This window comes from Ictidomys tridecemlineatus, chromosome 3 (genome assembly GCF_052094955.1).
Source record: "Ictidomys tridecemlineatus isolate mIctTri1 chromosome 3, mIctTri1.hap1, whole genome shotgun sequence".
Lineage (NCBI taxonomy): Eukaryota > Metazoa > Chordata > Mammalia > Rodentia > Sciuridae > Ictidomys > Ictidomys tridecemlineatus.
The window spans coordinates 123,650,145-123,674,896 of record NC_135479.1 but is presented as its reverse complement, the minus strand read 5'-3'; the positions used below and the strand labels follow the sequence as shown (position 1 = coordinate 123,674,896).

Here is a 24,752-nt window from a genome sequence, read left to right as displayed (position 1 = left end):
AAAAAAGGGGGGGGGGGAAGAGGAAATGGAAAAAGGAAGGAGGGTGAAGTGCTGGAGGCAACACAGGAAATGAGGAAAGAGCAGGAAAAACATGTAGGGTCCCCATAAGAACTCTGTGCCATCTTGGAAGATTCCAGAAGCAAAGGAAAACATCATGGCATCCCCCATCACCGCCACCAGCCCCAGCTTCAAGTAGTTCAGAATCCCTTCACAAAACTGGATTCTTACAGAAGGGAAAGGAAGAAAAGAGAAGGGAAGGGGATGGGAAACGCTCATTGCTAAAGATATAAATGGTCTTCACAGGAGCAGAGGTGAACTTCCCCAGAGCTCCCGCACACCTGGGATTTTTGAGGGTCAGGTTTTTTTCATAACCGTGTTGCTGTCATTCTACAGTGGCACACTTTTAGTTTGCCCAAGCAAAAATCTTACATGGAAAGACAACATGAGAAGCCCAATTAAAAATACTCTGTCATCCTTCTGATCAGAAGATGGTCCCCCCTCCAGCAGTCTGTGCACATGAGAAGGGCACACTTTGCAAATCAAGCAACAGATTGACAAGGAGGCCAGACCACCCTGGAGGAGGCTGGCCTGGGGAGCAATGAAGCCCACCAGCACTGAAAGTAAGAGGCCCAGCAGTACCGAACCACAACCCCACGAGACCCTGTCACAGAGGAGAAGCAACAGGCCCCTGTTCATGCCCTCACCTTCCCTGCCCCCGTCCCACACACATACACACACACACACACACACACACATACACACACACATGGCACACGCACACACACCTGACAGAGTCACGCGCATCTAGCTAGCAGCCGTGCACACTCACTGACCAGGGCTGGTAACTCCTCAATATTTGGTAGTGCTATTTCATAGTGGTCTGGGAATATAACAAGTTTGGCTTCATCCTCATATTCATAATCGTCGCTATTTAAATCGTCATCAGTATCTAGATCTGAGGAGAAAACAAAAAAACAAAGAATAAAAAGTGAGGCAGCACACACTGGGAAAGCCAGAACACCACAGGGACACCGTACTAAGGATGTGACGTTTACAATTTCCAACTCTGACACGACCCTCTGTCTGCCCCAAACCAGGAATAACAGGTCCTGCCATCTTCCCTTAGTCATGAATATTGATTTACCAGTGACAGATGTACGAAGAAAACTGAGTCATATTACGAAGCCTAGCAGAACAAACATATAAGCTAGATACAGATTTCTTAAAAGATTTTTAAGGGAATATATTTCTAAATATGATTTGGGGGATACCTGATAGCTGATTTCACAGGAATGGGCTATCATATAGAAGAAAGTGCATGGGTTTGAGAACTGGTAAACCTAGATTCAGGGCTGGTCCCAAAACTTCATGTTACTTGCAGCAAGTCACAAACTTTGTATCTGTTTAGATTCCTCATTTGCAGCTGGAGATAATAACACTTATCTCACACCATTTAGGTAAATGAGAAATTGTAGAAAAGACACCTGGCACACAATGGGTCATCAATGAATAGCAGCTATTATTTAAAAACAAAATCTCCCTTTCACTCTCTCTCTCTCACCTTATCTCTGTCTCTCCCCTGTGCCCATTCCCTTCCTCTAATGGTCATGAGATCTTGCAGAGTAAACCAGCTGGGGAAACCCTGTCATGTGAGCAGTCCTGTTGCCCTTGAGCTGCAGAGAATTCCTAGTAGGAAAGATGAGCTTCTCCAGCCTGTTATCTCTTAAGTCATCACCTCTTTGCTTGGTTAATCTCTGGTAAAGGTTAGATGAAGTCTCAAGGAAACGTCCTGTCACAATATTTACAGGGACACTCCAGTCTCACGTTCGTGGGGATGCCAGCATCCCAGATCATGTTTGTATATTTCTAAGTTTGGAACTATGGTGACAAAAAGGAAAATTGAACTATATGCCACTCACACGCACAAACTCACACAGGAACAGGAACACAAACACATGGAGAAACACAGGCACTGTAGATAGAAGAAAGTCACCTGACTAGACTCTGAAAGTTGCCTGAGAACCAAAGGATCCAGATCCTGTTATTATCTTGTATACCTTTAACCAAAAACCTAGCAAATCTTACCTCTGCTCTGGAATTCTCAAAGGTAGGGCAGGTGTAAGTAAGAAATAAGATATAGAGAAAAGACAATCCAAACATTTCAAGAAAAGATTCTAAATAGTAAGAATCAGAAACTACAAAATGAAGAACCAAACAACATGGCTAGATAGCCATGAAAGGTTAATGCGTGCGGCCCGGGTTCGATCCTCAGCACCACATACCAACAAAGATGTTGTGTCCACCAACTAAAAAATAAATATTAAAAAAATTTTTTTAAAATAAATAAATAAATAAATAAAAGATGATTTTAAAGATTCTATTAGCTTAAAAAGAAATGAAAGACATTTATTTAAGCAAATAATTCAAACAAAAAGGCATTGTATGTGCTATAAAAATTTGAATGTCCCACTATCTATATCTATTAAAAAAAAACCTGGAACCTAAAATGTTCAACAAAAATGACATTCAACTCAACAGAATATTATTTAAATGACAGTTATTTAGACTATGCAGAAACATGGAACTGTTTTTGCTATGTTAACACTAAAAATTCATCTTCACTCTCCAGACAACTTTATATTATGTTCATAGATAAAAATTGGAAAAAAACCTGCACCAATGAAAATATTGAGTGGGTGAACTTTGCTCTTAAAATATTCTTTGTTTTTGCACATGTAACCATTTTAAATAACCAAGGACAAATCTCTTTTTTATTTTAATTTATTATTTATTTTAATTTATTATATATATATATATATACACACACACGTGTGTGTGTGTATGACAGCAGAATGCATTACAATTCATATTACATATATAGAGCCCAATTTTTCATACTTTTGGTTGTACACAAAATAGAGTCACACCATTTATGTCTTCTTACATTTACTTAGGGTAATGATGTCCATCTCATTCCACCATCTTTCCTACCCTATGCCCCCTCCCTTCCCCTCCCTCACCTTTGACCTATCTAGAGTTCAGCTAATCCTCCCATGTCCACCCCCCCAACCCCATTACGAGTCACCATACTTAAATCAGACAAAACACTCAGCATTCGGTTTTTGGGGATTGGCTAACTTCACTTAGCTTTATATTCTCCAATTCCATCCATTTACCTGCAAACGTCACAATTTTATTCTCCTTTAATGCTGAATAATATTCCATTGTGTATATATATACCACATTTTCCAAAGTGCAAATCTTGTGTTCATGTACAGTTTGGATTCATATAAGATAATATTTGTCCCTTTTCCAAAGAAAACATATTCACTAATTCTAATTCAAATCTTACATGGTCTGAATAAGCAAACAAAGTCCAAAAGAAATTCTGTTCTAACATTTACTAACTCTGTCACCCCCAGTGAGTTTTTTCCAAGTTCATTTTCCTCATGAGTAAGCTATAGATAATATTATCTACTGCATAAGATTAACAGGATTAAGCAAGATAAGGTCTTAAGGCACCTAATAGGATCTAATGAGTCCAAGAGACTCACAGATAATCACCAGCATCACATCTTCATTACCCTCTCCACATTCCCAACAGTTAACACCATCCAAAATGCCTCCCCTCCCTTTAGCTGCACCAGCTCAGAAGTAATCCTGAAATAAGTTTCAGGAAAACCATGGCACTGTGTGGGAATCTTTCAGATGATCTAAGTGTGGAGAAGGTAGATCTTCAAATGCTTCTCAATTATGAGCTCAGAGAGGGAACAAGTCGTATTCACCTCCCATATCCCCAAATTCTGCACAGTGCCCCCACATACACCATGCACTCAGCACACATTCATAAAAGGAGACTTCAGGAAGCCAAGATCACTAGTGTGCTCAGGATGGATGACAGCAAAGCAAGGATACCCAAGGAGGTGTTGTGCTGCTGTTCTCATTGGCTGCTCCTGTGTGTCCAGGAACAGCCAATGACAAGAAGCAGTAAGACAAGCAGAACTTCGTTTTACTTCTTTACACTTAGTTTATAATTTACTTGTACTTCTAATTCAATAGAATGGAAGGGGCTCATGATCTTTCCCAAACATCTTAAGTAGGGAAAAGCCTTAGCAGAGGTGACCTCCATGCTGATTTTAAGAGACAAATCTAAGGCTTTCTGAACATAAGGCTCCAGAGCCCCAAGTATGATCTAAAATTTACATATTTCTTTAAATCAAGTCTCGCAATGCAAATAATATCTAATTGAGGAACCTACAGAGTAATCATACTGTGGGGACCCACAGGACTGGGGCTCCCTACTTTCCAATGTGGCTATTATTGGCAATACCTAGAAAAGCTCTTTCTCTAAGTTAAAACAAAGCAAAGCTAAACTTCTTCCCAATTCCACTTTAATAATCTCCCAGGTCCCTGGGAGAAAAGGCTGGGACTACACCCTTCTCTCCCAGAAGCCTGGGCAGTACAAAATAAATCCAAGGCTCCAATTCCTCTTGCAGAGCCCTCTTGGCTTGACCACGCTGACTTCATCATATGTGCTGGAGGTGAACAATCTGTCCTGTGGCTGCAAAATCTGACCAACTATTTACCTTTGAAGAGGGCATGAGGGAAAAGCCCCTTGAAAACACAACTCCTCCTTTGACCCATTCCAGAAGGAAATGGTAAATGGAGTTATTTACACCTTCTGGTCCCAAAAGCTTGGATGAGTGGTCTGAACAGGCCCAATCTCAGAATTTTTCTCAAATTTTCTGTTTTCAACTTGTTTCTCATTGAGTATGAATGCTATAGCTAAATCAAAAAGTGGAATTTGAGCTCTCTGAGGTTTGGTGGTAGCTCTTCAATGCTCCACTCTTTAAACACAAAGGAACTTAACTCATTTACTCCTATTCATGAAAACTGGCAAAGGAGACTCAACAAAAATATGAGTATTGAACACTGTTTTTATGGCATACCAATGAGATGGTATTTTAAATGCATTTCCAGTTATTCACACATTTGTAGCTTTTTTGCTACATGTGTATGTACAAATACGTGTGTGTGTGTGTGTGTGTGGAGATAGATATATAGTTATATATACAGATGTATGAACATTTAGGCCAGAATCATAATGTAAGCCCCAGGATATTTCTTTGAAGATCCTGGACTCCCTTAACTCCCTGCCTCCTTCCTTCTTTCTCATAAAACACTCTAGTTTTATGTCAGTTAACTTCTGAAAATCACAAACTCTCATGTTGTTGCAAGTTATCTTCCTAAAAGACCACCTAATGGTATCTAAAAACATCAATGAAAAATTACCCAACAGTTTTTTCATGGGGGGACCTAAGCCGAAGGAAATACCTGATCATTCTGTTCATTTAGTAGTTAGGTCCAGAAAACTAAGTATTTGTGGTATCACTTAGTAGTCACTTGAAAACTTAATCCACACATATTGTTAGAAACTGTTTTACCTCATTCTTAACCACCATTCTTTACTAATGAGATGTGTGCACCAGGTGAACTGCACAACTTCTCCTTAAATCAGACTGGACACTGCCACCCCTCCACGTTGATCTTGATAAGGTCCTGGTCTTTGGCCATAGAAACAACTAACTTAAAGGAAAAAAAAAAAAAACACTCGAATTTTCAAAGAGATGAAGTCACTGGAAGGAATACAGGATAAAACTAACATCAAGGTTAGTTCATGCAGGTTTGATCATCTCTGTTCCCTCAAATATTTAAAATATTCCTGTGAGTCCACTGCAGCATCTTAGGGTGCCTCAGAGCACAGTTTGGGAACCAAAGTGTCAATGGCTCCCAACCATCCACAGGGGGCGGGAAAAAACCTAAAAGCATGGCCTATGTTCAGACAAGTGCTGAAAGGAAAAACAAGGTGTACAAAGATGAACCAACTGAAAATATCATTTGTCTCTGGGAACAAGTGGCTGGGAGACAGGGAAGGGAGATAAATTTTTCACTACACAGTCTTTTACAATTCTTTTTTTTTTTTTTTTTTTTTTTTTGTAAAATTTTAAGCTTTGTCCATAGGTTAGGTGTTCAGAAAATATTCTTAAATGCTAAATGCAAAATAGTATAGAATTCAAAATGATTTTGACATTACCCATAATCACAGTTGTTGATTAAAGAACAAATTGCCAACAAAGCCTGGAGATGAGGTCATTTCACTTGAATGGATAGCAAAGTGTTTCAGAGGAAGGATGACTTGTCCACTGAGAGGCGGATGACACGCAGGAGGCTCGGGCCAGCTGTTCAGTACCAGCTAAAGGCCTCAACCTCCCTGACAAAATCATTATTAAAGGCTGTAATCAAACAGTGATTTCTAATGTCACTGTTGAGTCACTGGAAAAGGAATTATTCACACAATCATCAGGGGAATGGAAGGGGAGGAAAAAAAAAAAAGCTTCAATCCAAAATAAAGCATTGGCCATCTACGTCTGCTTTATGAAGGGGAAGGCAGGGCATCCCAACAACTACATTTCAGAACTAGTGAGATGGTGCTTCCCAGTCAAAGAAATGAAAAGAAATTGCCAAACAGGTCTGAGTTCTTTTCCCCTCTATAAAGAGATGACCCTAATGTCCCTTTCAAAAAGGGAAATGTGTATGGCAGAAGCTACTAGCGGCCTCCCACTACCTGTGCTCCCTTTTCTGTTTAGTAAGAACCCCCAACTTCACTCAGTGAAGCAGTTAGTAGACTTTATTTTCTAGTCTCTTCTGCAGCAGGGTGTGACCAAGTTCTGATCAGAGAGGTGTACTCCAAGTGGGGATCTTTGAAAAGTCAGACAAAAAGCAGGTAATTACACTGGAAAATTACATTTTTTTTCTTTTCCTTCCCCCTTCCTCTTTTTTGCTTTCCAAATGGGAAGGAGATGGTTGGAGTCCCTAAACCGACTTTGGGCCAAATGACCATGAGGTTGGAAGTCACAGGCCAAGATGGGAGGATAAAGCAGAAATATACAGAAAATCAAGATCCCTAATGAACACGTGGCCATCCCATTATTCTGTACTTAACTGCTTCCCAATATCCTTCACATGAGAGAAATAAGCACGAATCTTATTTAAAGATGTCAATATCTAAAGCTTTCTGTTACATAAACTGGAAATAATCCTAATAGGACCCACCACTACAGGATATATCTACTTGAACTCAAGAGCTGTGATTAGTGTGAAAAGAGAAAAATGCTTGCTCCTGGAACATGAGAAGCAGTGGTGGAGAAAACTGTCACTCAAAGCCTGCAACACTAAGATCTTACACAGATGGAGGCACTAACGTAAATACACTTGAGGGCAAAACAAGAGGGAGAAATGGGGTCTAGAGAAAGCCCCAGAGAGCTAATGCCATTCCAGTTTAAATTTTTTTAAAATGAACATAGTCCAAACAGAACACTCAGGCTGGGCTTTGAGTTTCAGATATATCCTGTAGTCTTCTGAGTCACAAAATGTTGATTGAACAGAGTGGCTAGTAAGAAAAATCCCATCGAAATGAAATGATGGGTAACAATCAAAGGGGCCCATGGAGTGTAAAGTACAAAAACTCAGAGCTTACCTTTAAGTTTTAATTAATTTTTGTTGGTACATCACAACTATACATAATGGTGGGATTCATTCTTACATCATCATATAAAATACATGCACACAATATAAAATATAATTTGGTCAATTTCATTCCCAGGAACCTCCGGTTTCCTTCTCTTCTTTCCTCCCCCTGGTCCCTTTCCTCTATTCAATTGGTTAAATAAATTTTTTAAATAGTGACTTGACAATATCCTCTATATCAAAATAATTACTAAAAAAAAAAAAGCAACCTCAAAGTCTCTTCAGTAAAAGACACAAAGTTTTAATAAAGGCTAAGAGTTTTGCTAACTTCACTCAACCAAAAATAAATAAATATGTAGCAACAGTATGTCAAAATGTTAAATTATTTCTACCTTCAAGAAGTTCATACTGATGTCATTTAATTCAGATTTCACATTAACTATGTATCAGTGGAAGGAACCAAAAGACTAAATAAAAACCAGAGCATCACAATGCATTCAATCATTTCAGCAAGGCTGGTTTGGGTTGGTTGGTTGATTGGGGCACATTAAGAAATGGGAAAGACTGACCAGGGTGGAAAAAGCAATGGCAAGTAAGCCTTCTAAAGAAAACCCAGAGCTGGAAAGCAGGAGAGAAGACAGCAAAACTGGGCCTAGCACAGAGTAACTGAGAATCAAACCAGGAAGGAAACTCAGCTCCATGACTGTTTCAGTGAGTCTACTTATCAAATAATGCATGAGACTTCACTGCAACGATAACATATATTTGTTATGGAAAAGTTTAAATACAAATTAAAAAATCAGAATCATTTTATCACCAGGAAGGAGCTACTGTTCACAATTTGGAGTACATTCTTCCAGTCTCCCATTTATATATTTATATATGGGTGTGTGTATATATACACATATGTACATACAAAGACAATCATATGCATACATGCATGCATACAAACATACATATATGTACACATATACATATATACACTATATATTTTTTTTTGTTTGTTTAATTGTTTTGTTTTGTTTACCAAAATGAAATCATACTATTCAAGCAATTTTGAGATTTCTTTCAAATAAGAGATGTAAACTGGTTGGTCAAACATCGAATCATTTTTTTCTCCTGAGGAAACTATATCAGAAGCCTAATATGAAATATGACCACAGTTTTATGATATAGAAGTCAACATAAGCAAAACTGACTGTTCTTGAATGAGGGAAATTAAAATACCACCATTAGACAAATACCCCGTAATAATTATTACAAGCAAGATCCACTCATAGATGGTAAAATCAATTTTTAAAATACTCTAAGAAAGTATGACATTAGTTTAGTCTCAAAGCATCCACAAGGTATTTATTAATTACATTATAAGTTCACAGTGAGAAACCCTGTAGACACAACCTTAACAAGTGATCAAGTTCAACATCACCAGCATGAAGCCATACCAATGTCATGTACCTCCTGATTGCATGCACTGAGAGGGACACATTTCTTTTGTGGAAATTTCCCCAGGAATACGTAACTTCAGATTCTTCATGATAAAACATCAAACAAACCCAAAGTGAGGCAAAATCTACAAAATAACTGACCAATAGTCTTCAAAAGTGTCACAATTATTAAAGACAAAGAAAGCCTGAGGAACTATCACAGATTGGAAAAGGTGATGGACACATGAAAATTAAATACAAAGTGGGATCCTGGACTGGGTTGTGTAATCAAAAGGGACATTAATGGACAAACTGCTGAAATCCAAAAACTTGCAGTTTGGCTAATTTTTTTTTTTAAAGAGAGAGAGAGAGAGAGAAAGAGAATTTTTTAATATTTATTTTTTAGTTTTTGGCGGACACAACATCTTTGTTTGTATGTGGTGCTGAGGATTGAACCCGGGCCGCATGCATGCCAGGTGAGCGCGCTACCGCTTGAACCACATCCCCAGCCCAGGCTAATTTTTCTTAAAAAAAGAAAAACTGGCTCTTCTTCCCAGTCAATGAAAAGAGAGACCAGAGCTAGGTTCTCAAGTGACTCTAGTCACTATAAACATAATCACTTCAAAGCACTAGAGCCAACTAAGGGTGCCAAAGCTACCGTCACCACCAGGTAAATGCAAAGTGGAGTCAGAACCTCTTGATTTAATTTGAGCCTGTCATCCTTATATTGTAGAACAATAAAGAACCTATAATTACTGTAATTCAGACATGCACACGCACACACATACACACAGAGGAAATCTGAGGAAACTGCTGACAATGATTTACATTACCTAAAAAAATCTTGGAATTCCTCCTTTTTGGCAAAGCTCCACCAGATGCCCCTCTTACCTTCTGGGGGAAAAAAAAAGAGAAAGAGATCATTAAAACGCAGCCTACAGAATAAAGTTTGAGAAAATATATATATATATATATGAGTGTGCGTGCATGCGTGTGTGTGTGTGCGCGCGCGCGTGTGTGCACATGTGTGTATTTCAGAGGTTCCCAATTTTCAGGGGAAATAGTCAACCCGATCTAGAAATTCCAGGATAAATAGGAACTGCACCCAGTTCCATGCAGGTAGGTAGAGGGCAATGCTATGGTCCCACCTGATTATTTTCACCAAGTTATAAAGAAAACTTTTCTGGAAAGTGAGGTGGTAACCAGGGATCAAGATGAAGTAGATGCTTGGGTTTCAATTAGCAAGTGCTGCCAAGAGGACTGGGAAAAGAGGCCTCCAAAGAGAGGCTGTCTCTTGTCATGCCTGACAAAAGGAAAAGACAATGGTGACTCCAAGAAGTCAGAGTCCTGTTCCCTTGCTTACTCAGGGGATCCCCAGAGCTTGGTCCTAGGCATTCTCTACAACTATTATTAAAAGATCTGACAAATATCAATGTGCATCTCTGATACCCTTGTCATATGAAGCCTCAATCCAGCCTCCCTCAAGCTTTCTGCAGCACCATCAGGTGGCTGTGATCCTAAGCTTTAGATATTTTTTTGCCAATGGTGAACGTCAGCAGCAGCAATGAACAAATGCCTGAGAAGCAGTGGGACTAAGAGGTCATTCATCTGATGCTCACACAAGTAGCTTGATTCTCAGATAGAACTACCATAACTTTTGCATCCAATGATGAAAACCATGTCCACACTGCATATTTTTTTTCAGTTATTAGAGAATAGCATGTTTCCAACAGATTGTAGCATGTGGCACCAACCCCAGGATCCTTCCAAGTGGCTACTGTGTCAGAGTTTTGCTGTGCACTTTCTACAGCTTTAATGTGTTTTAGGAGTCCTAAGTCTACTTTCCCACATTTCATTATTTGATATTGAAGGCCAACTCATTTTAGCTCTGGAGAGGTGTTCATTTGGAAGCCATCAGCTCAGGGAGTGAATGAACAAGGACGTGGGTGACACTGATGTGAGGAAGATCATCTTTCAATCAATATTTGATATTGAAGGCCAACTCATTTTTGTGCATCTCAGATTAAGATTTTTACAGCTTCTACTAAGGCTTACCATTCACATCTTGGGAATAATGAAATTATGGAATACTTCAGCTTTCAAAAACCTGTTCCTCCAAATACTGAGGCCAAATACATGTCTCCTCTCTTAGAATCCTTCCCCTCCCCACCACTCACCTTCCTCAAAAAGAGATGAAATGGAACCAAAGGTTCACTTAACAATCCTGAAGATAACCTGAAATCTCGATGGCAGTTTATGGTGTCCTCTTCATGGTTCCAATCTCACCACCCCACCCCCACCCCTATTTCTGCATGATGGTGGAGGTAGAACAAAGGAAAGAGGCTGCATGAAGACTTCCTAGGACATGGGGCTCTCCCTGATGGTGAGATACACGCAAAGACTTGGGAGTAGGGGGTTGGACTTCCCCCTAAAGACCATCACCTATGCTTCTGCTCCTACATCATTCCACAGTGGAAATCGGCAGGGTTTGAGAACTACGCTACCATCAAATATGGCTGTGCCCGGGTGTCAGATTCTATGCTAAGGATCAGGGTACAAACTGAATGAAGACACATTCCATCTCTTGAGCTCACCAGCAGTGTAGGGAAACATACATAAACAACCACCAATAAATAAATTGTGGCAAGAATCAAGACAAATTTTTTAAAAGGTACAATCATATTAAAAGGAGGAGGAAATGCTTGGTTCATCTGGAGTAGGCGTAGGGGCAGGGCTGGTCATGTAACAAGAACAGCAATACCTGAAAAGAGCAGCTACTCATAAATATTTGGATGAATGGATGGATGGATGGATGGACGGACAGATGGGTATTTTGACCACAGAGAGTACAATAGGTAAAAAAGGAATAAGGGTTGAAGTAAGGCATCCCAAACAGAGAAAAGAGCATACACAAAGGCATGAAACCTCAGGGTGTTCCAGAAAGGAGAGTGGTTTGCCAGGTACAGAGCATGAAGTTGCTGGAGTAAGAGTGAGGGTTATAAAGGCTGTGGGGACCAGATAATGAGCACCTTGTAACCATGCAAAAGTCTGAACTGAGGCCAAATGCCTATTCCCAGGGTGAGACATCAGAGACTGCAGCTTCAGGATGCCAAGATGCACAGATTTATGCACTGGGAAAGATCACTCTAGGGGAGGGTGCAGACTAGGAGGGACCAACGGCAGCCAGTTTAAAGGAAGGAAAACCAGTCAGAAAGCCACTGTGCCAGTTCTTTCCAGGGACATTGAACACTCAGATGAGAAGAGCAAACATGAAGAAGATAGGATGGACTTCAGAGCTATTTGGGAAAACCAAGTAACCAGACTTGATCACCAAATAGAGAAGAAGGAAAGTGAGCCCAAAGAATGTCTAGGACCTAGCATCCAAGAGGAAGGACAATTTTGAGAAAGAGGATAATTTGTACGTCTGGGCACACCGAACTTGATATATGAACCTGAAGCCTATGCTATATTGGAGAAGAAAAATCCAGGTCACAGTTGGATGGTCAGATCCTCAGCTCTGGAGAGGTGTTAATTTGGAAGCCATCAGCTCAGGGAGTGAATGCACAAGGATGTGGGTGACACTGATGTGAGGAAGGGCATCTTTCAGAGAAAGAAGGCAGGATGATCAAATGGCATCCTAGGATAGGCCACTAACACAGGGGTGAAAGAAGGAACAGATGCTCGCTTAAAACACGGGGAGAAGGCAGTCAGAAAGGAGGCAGGAAGCTAAGACATGGTGGTACCAAAGGAAGCCGAGGAGGAACAGTTCCAGGGGAAGAACAAACTCAAATATTCACACACCCAAAAACCAAGCAACATCAGAGCTAAAATGTCTCCATCCATGGTGGCCACGGAGCTCACCCACCTCCTGGGCACTCTGGGTGGATTAACGAAATCAATCGGACTATAAGGCATGCCTAAAGGGAGATGTAGAAGAGACCCCAAGAACTGTCTCTAGAGATGCTTCAGTTGAAGGACGCGATGCCTACAAGAGGACACAAACTGGAGGGACGGTTTGGTGAAGTGTTCTGTTTTAGGCCGGAGAAAATAAGCCAGAAGACACTGAGGCTATAAGAGAGAGCAGAAATAATGAAGGAGCAAGTTTAACTGAGGTAGGAGGAGCCAGGACCGACTGGGAGGAGAGATGGGAATCCTCCTGCTGAGACGGGAGGGAACAGAGGTGAAAACTTGGAGACGAATTCTATAAAAGAAATTATGTGGATGCCTGTCCAGGGTCCCAGTTTTCTCTCCAAAGTGTAAGTCAAAATAATTTTCTGAGAACAGTAAGTACTAGTAAAGGCTTGAGGAAGGTAGCCAACGTTCAGAGTGGCTACTCAAGGCAGTAGGAGAGGACAAATTGAGTACGAGGGCTCAACAGAAGGACGGGAACAGAAATTTGACCTGGTCCCTGGGATGCTTTGATGTTACTTGCCCAAAGCCCCCAGAGGTTCATGCTTTGGAGATTTGGTCTTCAGGGTGGTACTGGGCAGTGGTGAAACCTTTTTAAACATCTCTCCTTAGATCTCCATTCCTACAGAAGGGACTGTAGGAATTATTAGTCTCCCAAAACAGGTTTCTGGCCCCCTCATTCACTCTGCCATCAGTCATTGGCCATGGGATCCTTTCCAGATCTTGTGTAATGCTTTTTGGACTTTCCGCCTCCAAAACTATGAGCTAAATAAAACTCTTTTTTTATATAAAGCTATCTTTCCTCGGGTATTTTGTTACAGTAATGCAAAATAGACAATATAGTCCCAAACCCCATGGTGCTATGGAGTTTCCTGCAATCTGTGTATGGAAACAGAGGGAGACTTAAATGGGCTAACTGGGGTTCTGGTGGATAATTAAGGAGGCAAGACAAGAGGATACGTATCAATTAAGGGGACTGTAGATGACAGAATATTTATTGTCATAAGACATGAAAGGCAGGCTAAACAAGTCACAGGCCCAGGGGACTCAAGGAGGAAGAACAGATCAAAATAGAAATGAACAAGTAAAAGTCAAAATGAGTAGAGTTTGTTGCCAAAGAGTAAAATGCTTAACTTAAAATTTCAGAGGCAGAACTGATAATAAAAAATAATCAGCATTCCAAAACGCTGCTGCAGGTTTTGTGAACTTGAGCAACTTACAAGTCTCTGGGCCTCAGTTTTTCTTTCTTTTTTTTTTTTTTTCCTTTTCTTTCCATCTCCCAACTCCTGTGTCTTAAAAGCTCATCACCCTACACTAAGATATATGGGACAAAGTAGACTTCATAAGAATTGTGTGAGCCAGGCATGGTGGCGCACACCTGTAATCCCAGCAGATCAGGAGGCTGTGGCCGGAGGATCACAAGTTCAAAGCCAGCCTCAGCAACAGCAAGGTGCTAAGGAACTCAGTGAGACCCTGTCTTTAAATAAAATAGAAACCAGGGCTGGGGATGTGACTCAGTGGTAGAGTGCCCCTGAGTTCAAACCCCATACCAGCAACACCCCACACACACACACAAAAAAAGAATTGCCATTTACGACCTAACAGTAGTAGTGAATGTAAATCTCATATGTCAGGCCCAAATTAAATTATTTTAAAGCTAATCTTTGAATATGTGACTTATCTGACCTCCTGGCCTTTCTGTTAAACCAAGATCAATTAGGTAGGCAAAGGTGAGATACTAAATAAAATTCAAATCAAAACTGACTAGAAGATGAAAAATAGTCTACAAACTATTAAGACTATATAACATACCCAATCATTAACCAATTATATAACACAACATCAATAAGTAACAAAATTTGTAACATGAATAAGTAACAAAACTTGTAAGAAATAAAAGATAGCGGTCACGTTAGTAACAAAAATTATAAGTTTCCTAAAAAACTAACAAAATATAAATCCCTTTACCAAAAATTACAAAATATTATTGAACAAAATAAAAGACCTGAATAAATAGAGAAAAGTCTGGTCAAATGGCCATTCAATAAATATCTGTGAAACACCTACTGTATGCTAAGATCTATTCAAGGTAACACACAGAAATGAACAAAGCAGACAAAGTCCAGGCCCTCATGAAACTCCCAGAAATAATCCTTGCAATGTGGATTATAGGTTGATCTATGAAGTCAATGTGACCGTGATCGAAATCACAGTAGGACTTTTTTTACCCAGATGAACTGATTCCAAAATCCATTTTAGAAAAATAAATGTCCAAAAATACCCAACAAAGTTCTGGGGAGAAAACAAACATGTAAAGAGTGCTTGCGCTACCAGATATGCTGAGACAAATAAGATAGAACACAAGCAAGAGTCCCAATATGACCACAGTATGAATGTCAAGCTAGAATATAAAAAAGATGGCACCATAGGGGCTGGGGCTAGAGCTCAGTGGCAGAGTGCTTGCCTAGCATGTGTGAGGCACTGGGTTCGATCCTCAGCACCACATAAAATAAAGGTATCTTGTCATCTACAGTAAAAAAAATTTTTTTTAAAAAAGATGGCACCATGAATCAACCCATTCTGAAAAGCAATGCTTTATTAGTAGGGGGACAGCCAGTTATCGACATAGAAAAAAATAGATTATACAAATATAAAAATAAATTATACAAAATTTCAAAACTTAAAATTTTAGAACACTCTCATACACATATGCATATACTTGCTTTAAAAATCAAACTCCTAGAAGAAATATCTTTATGACCTTCAGTTCTGAAACAGTTTTTTAGAAAAGATACAAACAGCATAACTTATAAGAAAAAACAGTTTAGTAAACCTGACTACAATTTAATTTAAAACTCCACAAATTGTTTTCATAAAAAATGTGAAAAGACTATCAGCCAAATTATTTTGTTATATTGTGTGTACATATGAATATGTAACAACAAATCCCATCATTATATACAGCTACAATGTGCCAATAAAAAAATGTAGAAAAAAAATACATGGGTATCTACCACTTACCATTAAAAAAAAAATAGTAAAAAGACAAAAGATAAACCACAGACCATAAGAAAATTTTGCATATAACAGGCAAAGATTTGGTACCCAGAATGAAAAAAGAGTTCATTAAACTTACAAAGAAAAAGATAAACCACAAAAAAGAGGCAAAAAAACATAAATAGGCAAATCAGGAAAAAAAAGAAAACAATAAAATGGACAATAAATACACAAAAAGGTGTTCAACCCCCAAAAAAGTAAATGATAAATATTTAGGTGTCAATTCATAACCAATAGACTGGCAAAAATCAAAAGTCTGGCTAAGGGCTGGGGTTGTTGCTCAAGGGTGGGGCGCTTGCCTAGCATGCGTGGAGAACTGGGTTCAATCCTCAGCATCACATGGAAATGAAATAGAGGTGTTGTGTCCACCTACAACTAAATAAATATTTTTAAAATAATGATAAAAAAAAAAGTCTGGCTAAGGGCTGGTGAGCGTATGGGAAAACAGTAATTCAAAATCACTGCAGACAGGGGAGCAAGTTGGTGTAATCACTCTATGGAGGCATTTATCTTCATCTAATAAAAATAAAGATAAATGCACTCATAAGCTAGCAATACCATTTCTAAGATATATTTCCTAAATAAATCTTGTATGTGTACTCCTAGGAGAAGTGTACATATTGTTGCATTGTTTATAATAGGAAATAAAAAAGAAAGAAACTATTTAACTTTATCAATGAGACTAGTATAAATTACATGGTACTCATAAGATGGAATACCAAATAACTACTAAAATAACTAAGTATATCCAGATGCAATTCAACATGGATAGATTCCAAAACAACATTGAGAGGGAAAACTACACAGAAATATAAGTAGAAGTGTGATTGCATGTATCTACATCTTTAAATACATGAAGTTATACCATGCATTGTTTGTGAATACACATATTTAAATAAATATAATGACATGTATGAGAATGAGAAAAAGTGATTCACAGTAATGATGTGATTCTTTCACCTAGGAGGGAAGGAAAGCTACATTCCTATCAATTTAAAAAAAAGGAAAAAAAGGTATAATGATCCCACTATTATGGAATAGTTATAATCCATCAATAAAAAATATTTTTTTAAAAAAAAAGGAGGAAAAAACTATTCTGAAGCAAAAGCATTTAATGTTTTCAGTTCTGACTTTGGGGTCTATGATGAGTATCTCCGGCATTATTTTCTATACTTTTCTACATTTTTAAATTCATTTTTATTTATATATTTTTAGCACTGAGGATTTAACCCAAGGGCACATTACCACTGAGCCACATCCCCAACGCTTTTTATTTTTTATTTTGAGGCAGGGCCTCACTAAGTTGCTTACAGCCTCGTTGCTAAGTTGCTAAGGCCGGTGGTCTCAAACTCGAAGCCTCCTGAGTCACTGGGATTAGAGGCAATGTGTCACTGTACCCAGTTAAACTTAAATTGATTTTTCTACCCAGTCAATCCTTGCCTTAACTCATGTTAAGACAACTCCATTCAGAGGTCTAGAGGAAGAAAAGAAAACTGGTTAAGATTAGGTTTGGGGGCAATCCATGCATTTCTACAAACAGTACAGTTTTTAATTCCATCATCCAGGAGAATCAGAATTTATGCAGGCATAGTAAACTCTCTGTATGATAAAACATGCTCAGACAATGCTGCAGGGAAGATATCAAATCAAGTTCTCCAAAAATGTTCATCTCACCTCTCGCACATGTCTTTTCAGGTGCATGTACACACTCTGTCCAGTTTTTCGAAAATGTCTTTCAACGTGTTCCCTTCCAAAGGCCAAGAATGTATTCATGCATACATAGAGTCCACCTTCAGAGTTCTAGAAGAAAGAGACAGGATATAACATTAGCCAAGGATGCCTGGCCAAGAAGTCAGAAAAAGGGAAGGGAAAGAGAGATAAATCTTGGAGACAAAGCCTGCTGAACGTCCCCTTGGCTCTTGCAGTGATCTGCAGTGACCCCCAATGACTCACAGTCCAGCCCTGAGGGGCGGGTGTTCCTGGACAGCTGAGCCCTCCATTTAGCAAATGCAGACAACCTTCACAGTCAGGTGAGAGCCTCAGAGACCCTGGAAAATAACAGGCTTGTCTGACTCTTCAAAAGGGGGTAAGGAGAGAAAGGGAAAGAAATTTGGCAAAGGGTCTGACATCATTGTCAATGTCATATTTTAAAGTATATTTTTTTAAAGAGAGAGAAGAGAGACAGAATTTTTTAATATTTATTTTTTAGTTTTCAGCGGACACAACATCTTTGTTGGTATGTGGTGCTGAGGATCGAACCCGGGCTGCACGCATGCCAGCCGAGCGCACTACCGCTTGAGCCACATCCCCAGCCCCAGTCACTGTCATATTTGAATCACTTTCCTCCATATTCATCAGTGCAAGTGTCCAGGAACACAAAGTGTTAGATATTTTTAGAAGGACAGGGTTCTTCAAAGATATTGCTTCCTTCATTTGTGTACACATGAATAAATAAATATGAATAAAATTATAACAATTTAATAAATAAATAACTTGAAAAGTAAATAATAAAGGGTAGAGTCCTATAATAATCCTAGCTAGGTTTACTAGGTGCACAATATGTGCCAGCTTCATTTGGTATATTATTTCTAATACTAACCACTGCAAGCTGCTTATAAGTATTTTCATCTTTATAGTTTAAAAACAAACAAACAAAACACGCTCTGGATAAATCACTTTCCCAAGTTCACACAGCTTGGAATTGTCAGGGTTAGATTTGAATCTATTTATGTTTTTCTCTCATTTCAAAGCACATAACTTTATTGAATTAAAGACACAATTTTACTAAAACGAGCAAAGATACTGTTCGCATTTTGATACTTAATTCTCAATCTCAATTTCATCTTTCTCTCTCTTTTTTTTTTCTTTTCACTTTGCCTAGCATTCTTCTCTATAAACACAAACTATGAAAGCAGACACCTTTCCTCCAAGGAAGTGGATTTCATTAAGCATCTGTTAATCTCACCCCTCCGATAACAAAAAACAGACTTCCGAAACACCTGTCAAACAACCTATCAAAATTCCTTATACTGCATTTCAGTAGAATACAAATGATAATATCAAAATAGATGTTAATGCTCATTGCAAATATATAAAAAGTAATCTTTAAAGTTCCAATAACTCAGGATTAACTTTTTTAAAGTTTCTAATAATGAAAATCTCCACCACTGTATCTGTGGTTTATAAACCAGGCTATGGAGGAGTCCTGTCACAACAAGAACATTGTAACAATATTAGCTCAACTATGTGCCTGTTACTGTAGCATGTAGATTGAAAAAAGGCAAATAAGAGTAAAGACAGAGATAAAAGATATAAAGATTATGAAGAAATAAGTGAATTTAGCAAGGTCATAGGATATGAGTTAACTGATAACAGTAAATGGCTATTTTATATACTAGTAACAAACACTTGCAAATGGATTTTTAAAACTTGTCTGCAAAATAGTATGCAATGAAACCCATAAACTATTATTTAGCATGTGCTTCTAGATTTTCCTCTTAAAATGAGATCATTTAGATAAAATTAGAAAGTCATTTAACAAAAGACAACATATTACATTTGATTAGGTGTTTTCAAAAGTTTTTTTAAAAAATAAACATGTTCTCTGTCATAGTCATAAACCTTACCAAAAAATACACTGCATCATAGCTGAGGGTATAGCACAATGATAGAACAAGTATTCAGCAAGCACAAGACCCTGGGATCAATCACCAGTACCACAAAACGATAAAATAAACATAAAACATTATAAATAAAATACATATTAAGTTGATTTTTTAAATAAATGATACCATAAAATGTAAAGTCCAGAAATAGATACATTTTGTGATATTTGCTTAATATATGTCAAACCATAAGAAACAAAAGGGAGAAATATCACTAATAAAAGTTGACAGAAGGGGGCCGGTATGGCTCAGTAGTAAAACACATGCTCACGGCTCTAGACTCCAGCCCCAACACTTCTAAAGTTAAAAAAAAAAAAAAAAATTTAAAACAGCCTAGAAAATAACAGAATACTCTTTTTATTCTACTTCTAAAGTAGAAAATAATTTCTGGCCAAGAATAAAGGATATCATCAGAGATGACATAACTCAGTATTAAAATGTAAACACTAATAAAAGAGTTTTACAGTAAAAATGTCATGGAACAAACAGAAAACAATAACAGAAAGGGGAAAGATGTAATCTATCATGACCAGAAGCTCATATCCAAACTATGTAAGACCTGATAAAATTACAAGACATCAACATTAAAGTTCACCTTGATAAGAGATTTTCACACATTTGATTTTAAAATGTGCCAAAATATAAAAATATAAAAATCAAATCATCACAGGGCACATATATATGTAGGCACATATTTATGCCTACTAAACCAGCAAAAATTAAAATTGCACAGCCTAAAATCACAGAGAAGACCTAAAAATGTACTCCCACAATATAAATCAGTTCAGATTCTTCTAGAAAACAAGAAAACTGACCCTCTGATGCAGGATATCTCTTTGGGTACAGATGTCAGGAACAAAAAAAAAAGGGGGAGGGGGATGCTAATTTGTACAAAAATATTCACAGCTGCACTATTTCTTAAAAAGAAAAGGTAACAATGGTCCCAGACAGAGGGGCTAAGATACTATGGTGTTAAAACACAATAGAATATGATAATATTATTTTAAGTGATGAACTTAAGTGTGCATAATCCTATAAAAATGTGTAGAGGGTCATGTAAAATGCATGCAGAAAAATAAAGTCAATGAAAGGAGCAACATCAAGCTGACAAGTGGGAAAGGGGACAAAGGGAGGGAGGCCACACAGTGAAAAAGGTCTGAAGTGAAACTGATTTTTTTTTTGTGTGTGTGTGTGTGGTGGTGCTAGGGTTTGAACCCAGGGCCTTGTGCATGAGAGGCAAACAAAACAATTGAGCTATTTCCCTGGCACCCCCAACTATTTCTTGTTGGTCTGGAGTAGTGCTTCCCAAACTATTGCGCTGCATGACAAACCTGCTTTGCTGTGTTTTTCATTTACTGCGTGGTCCCACTGCACATGACTCAGTCACAGACAGGACCAGGTATGGACTTTCTCGAACACAAGTGCCACAAAATCCAAATGCATCTCTACTCTGTTCAAACAAACCCAGTGATCACACACCTGGATGTGGCTGCAATGTCAAATTGATGCAGAAATTTCTAAACACTTACTCTGGGCATTGGTACCTACCTCTTGGCTAAACTAAACAATAGGGACCAGCAAAATTCAAGGGATGCCAAATGTGGAAAAACAGCCTGATGAGGTTCAGCTAGCTTTTCAGGTCTCTCTGGCTATGGTCACTTTCAGAAGTCTAGACAAAAATACACCACATTGTGAATCAGTAGGTGTTCAGAGAACTCTGTTTACCTTGCTGTAGCCCTTCTACCTACTGGGACCAAGTCGGCCTAGAGTGGTTCCTCAGGACAGTGGATGGCATCTTCAGACCCCGATCGCTGTCAGGCTCCTATTTTCCGGGGACACCCAGACGAGAATGACCAAGGTGCACTTCTCTGCTCAATCCAACTAGGATTCTAATGATCATTTTCATAATGCAACAACCAAAAATTTGACCAAGATGCAAGACTTATTTTGACACCTAAAATAATAAGAAAGTCCAAAAACAGTTCTTGGAGCTCTATAACATTCCCTTTGAAACATCTCCCATTGGCAGGATCAGACCAGAAGAGACAGGAGCAGCACCAGAAGCCCGCATACTGCTGAATCCCATGCTCCAGTGCGTTTCAATATACATAGGTACATTACTACTTGCATTGTATTACCCTACACTTATTCAGAAGCAACTTCAAGGACAAGGTCATCTCTTTCAAATTGCCTGCCATTTAAGAGAATGCTAAAACGTTCCGGAATACAAAGGTCAAGGTTACGCGTTTCAAAGTAGCAAGTGAACAGTCATTTTAAATAAAAATACACCACACCGCATTGTCAATCAGTAGGTGTTCAGAGAACTCTGTTTACCCTGGTGTTTCTTGGAGACAGGAAGAGAGAATGAGCACATGTGAGCAACGCGCTCAGGAAACAGTCGTGAGCAGTGCTTGTTTTCATAACCACAGGACGGAGTCTCCTGTGCAAAACAAGAGGTCACTGCCATAAAGAGAAACATGAGGTGGGGAGATGGAGTCACAATAAATCCACATCCAGCACAAATTGCATACTAACACCATGGAGCACTGTGACTCACACTCCCTTGCAAAAGAGACAGGGGACAAGGGCATGGTGTCAGCTGTTCAAAAAAAAAAAAAAAGAAGAAGAAGAAAAGATTAACTAAATTTGCTTTTTTTGGAGTCTTGAAAGGTAGTGATCTGAATGATTAATAATTTATGGCATATCCCTGAAAGGCGATACTCATCAGCCACTTAAAATTGACGTCGCATGAACATTTACTGATAGAAAATATGTGCGTTGTATTTTTTTGAATAAAGAAAGAGGGTAAAATAAACAGCATTGGGATGTTATAACACACACAAGATGTTCCCTCTGCCTGGCATATGATGACGTTATCTCAAAAGGAAGGATAAGGTAGGATGTTTTTCACGTTGTCTTTTGGCATTTTTAGGTTCTTCAAGAATGGATTTTTTTTTTATTTAAAAAAAAAATAAAAGTTTTCTTAACTGAATGTATTTAGAACCCAAATATAGATACACAGAATGGAACAGTCTTTGAATGTTCCCTTTATTTGATTTCCCTGGTTTCAGCAACCCAATTGCACAGCTTTGAGGTGCTATGTAGTCTTACTACTCAAAAAGTAGGGTTGAGGGCTGGGGTTGTGGCTCAGGGTAGAGCGCTTGCCTAGCATGTGTGAGGCACTGGGTTCAATTCTCAGCCCCACATAAAAATAAATAAAAGGCCACCAACAACTAATAAAATATTTAAAGAAAAAAAAAGTATGGGAGCAGTGGCTCGTGCCTATAATCCCAGAGGCTCGAGAGGCTGAGGCAGAGGCTCTGGAGTTCAAAGCCAGCCTCAGCAAAAGTGAGGCGCTAAGAAACTCAGTGAGACCCTGTCTCTAAATAAAACACAAAATAGGGCTGGAGATGTGGCTCAGTGGTTGTGTGGCCCTGAGTTCAATCCCTGGTACCCCTCAAAAAAAAATGATGGTTGAAATAACTAAGAGATTATCTTGAGATTTGTAGCTAAGGAAATCTGGGAATGTACAAGTAAAATAGAGGTAATAAGGAGTATAATCTCAGAGGGAGAAAAGAATATAATTACAACTGAGAAAAAAAATTAAACTGATGGAGAACACTACCCCAGCTGGAAGCCATCCTCAACTGCAGAAGTGGGTGATAGGTGTGGAATCTGGAGAACAAGCTGTGAAAGAGAAGGATGATGTCTTGTCACCTCCAGCGGACAAGAGAAGTTGATGGATGTGGGGCAGCCGAGGGCTTCAGTCCCTCCACAATCCACAAATGACAATAGAGACACAGCAAGGCCCTGCCCTAATGTTTACATCTCCTTAGGGGAGAAAAAAAATAAACAAAAAAGATGTAGAAGATAACTTCTGGCAGGGATAAGAGGACCAGTGGCACACACCTGCATCCCAGCGGTTTGGGAGGCTGAGGCAGGAGGATCACGAGTTCAAAGCCAGCCTCAGCAACTTAGCAAGACTCTGTTTCTAAATAAAATATTTAAAAGGGCTGGGCACAAAACCAAAGGCCAAATGTTCTCTCTGACATGTGGATGCTAACACACAATAAGGTGGAGAGAATAGAAGTTCACTGGATAAGAGAAAAGGAAATGAGGAGAGAGGAGGGAGGTTAGGAATAGGAAAGACAGTAGAATGGGTAGAAGAGGAGCTCGGCTTCACTCTAATCAGGATGCACAGCTTCTGAAGGGCTTTCCAGTCTCATCTACATCTTAAAAGATCACTCTGGCTACTGAGAAAGAATCATAGGGAAGAGGTCAAGAAAGCATATAGTGAAGAGGTTACTGTACAGTCTAGCTTCACACTGTCCAATACAGTAGCCACAGGCAGGTAATCAAAGTTAAATTAAAAGTTCAGTTCCTCAATTGCACACACTCGCCACACACTAAATGCTCACTGTGCTTCGTGCAGCTAGTGGCCACTCTACTGGACAGTGCTGATACAAGCAAGTGTTCTACCACCAAGCTACAACCCCAGCCCAGAAAGTTCTTGTAGATAGCCTATGTCTAATCAAGGCCAAATGGTAGCTTGCCTGGGAGAGGGAAAGGGGCTCACAGCAGAGAGAGGGCAACTTAGGCAAATTTAGGAGATAATTTTAGAACAGCACCCATGGACATGGAACACAGGTTAGATGTAGGGGGGGAGTGGAAAGGGTGGAATCCAGGACAACTGCTAACTGGTTTGACACCCCACTGCTCTCTGCCCAACTCCTGCTTTCACCAAGCAACCATCTACCTGTAAGTACCACTGGGATATTTCCATATATGAATGGCAGACATGCATTCAGATATTACAATATCCAGAGCACACATCCCAGGACATTCTGGCTTCTAGAGTAAACCAGACGATTTTAAAAATACAAACGTTAAGTACATGCAGATGAGGCATAAAGGTGTAATAAAAAGTAAAACAAGGTTCCAGATCAAGGGCAGCAGGCCTGAGACACATAGAAATAGGAAATGAAATAAAGAAAAAGCATTATCAGAAAACAGGCTGGATAACAAAGAAACTGTAAAACAGAATTACCAAAACACAGTATTTGCAAAATCCAAAACTTTGGTTTCAACAGAAAAGCCACTGAAATAAATTTGTTTACCTAAATTAAGAAGAAGAAAAAAATGAATGTAATCCCAAGAGAGTCTAGGT

The 24,752-nt window shown here is 38.9% G+C and overlaps 1 protein-coding gene across 1 annotated transcript in view; it reads right to left on the bottom strand.

The window, feature by feature from the left end:
- Nucleotides 1–24,752, bottom strand: part of Usp13 (ubiquitin specific peptidase 13) — a 105,628-nt gene that overhangs the window by 67,885 nt on the left and 12,991 nt on the right. Inside the window, exons 2-4 of the mRNA XM_005330276.4 lie at nucleotides 17,595–17,720; nucleotides 9,788–9,848; nucleotides 834–955 (exon numbers count right to left, since the gene is read on the bottom strand). Coding sequence (XP_005330333.1) covers nucleotides 834–955; nucleotides 9,788–9,848; nucleotides 17,595–17,720 — 309 coding nt within the window. The remainder of the gene's footprint in view (nucleotides 1–833; nucleotides 956–9,787; nucleotides 9,849–17,594; nucleotides 17,721–24,752) is intronic.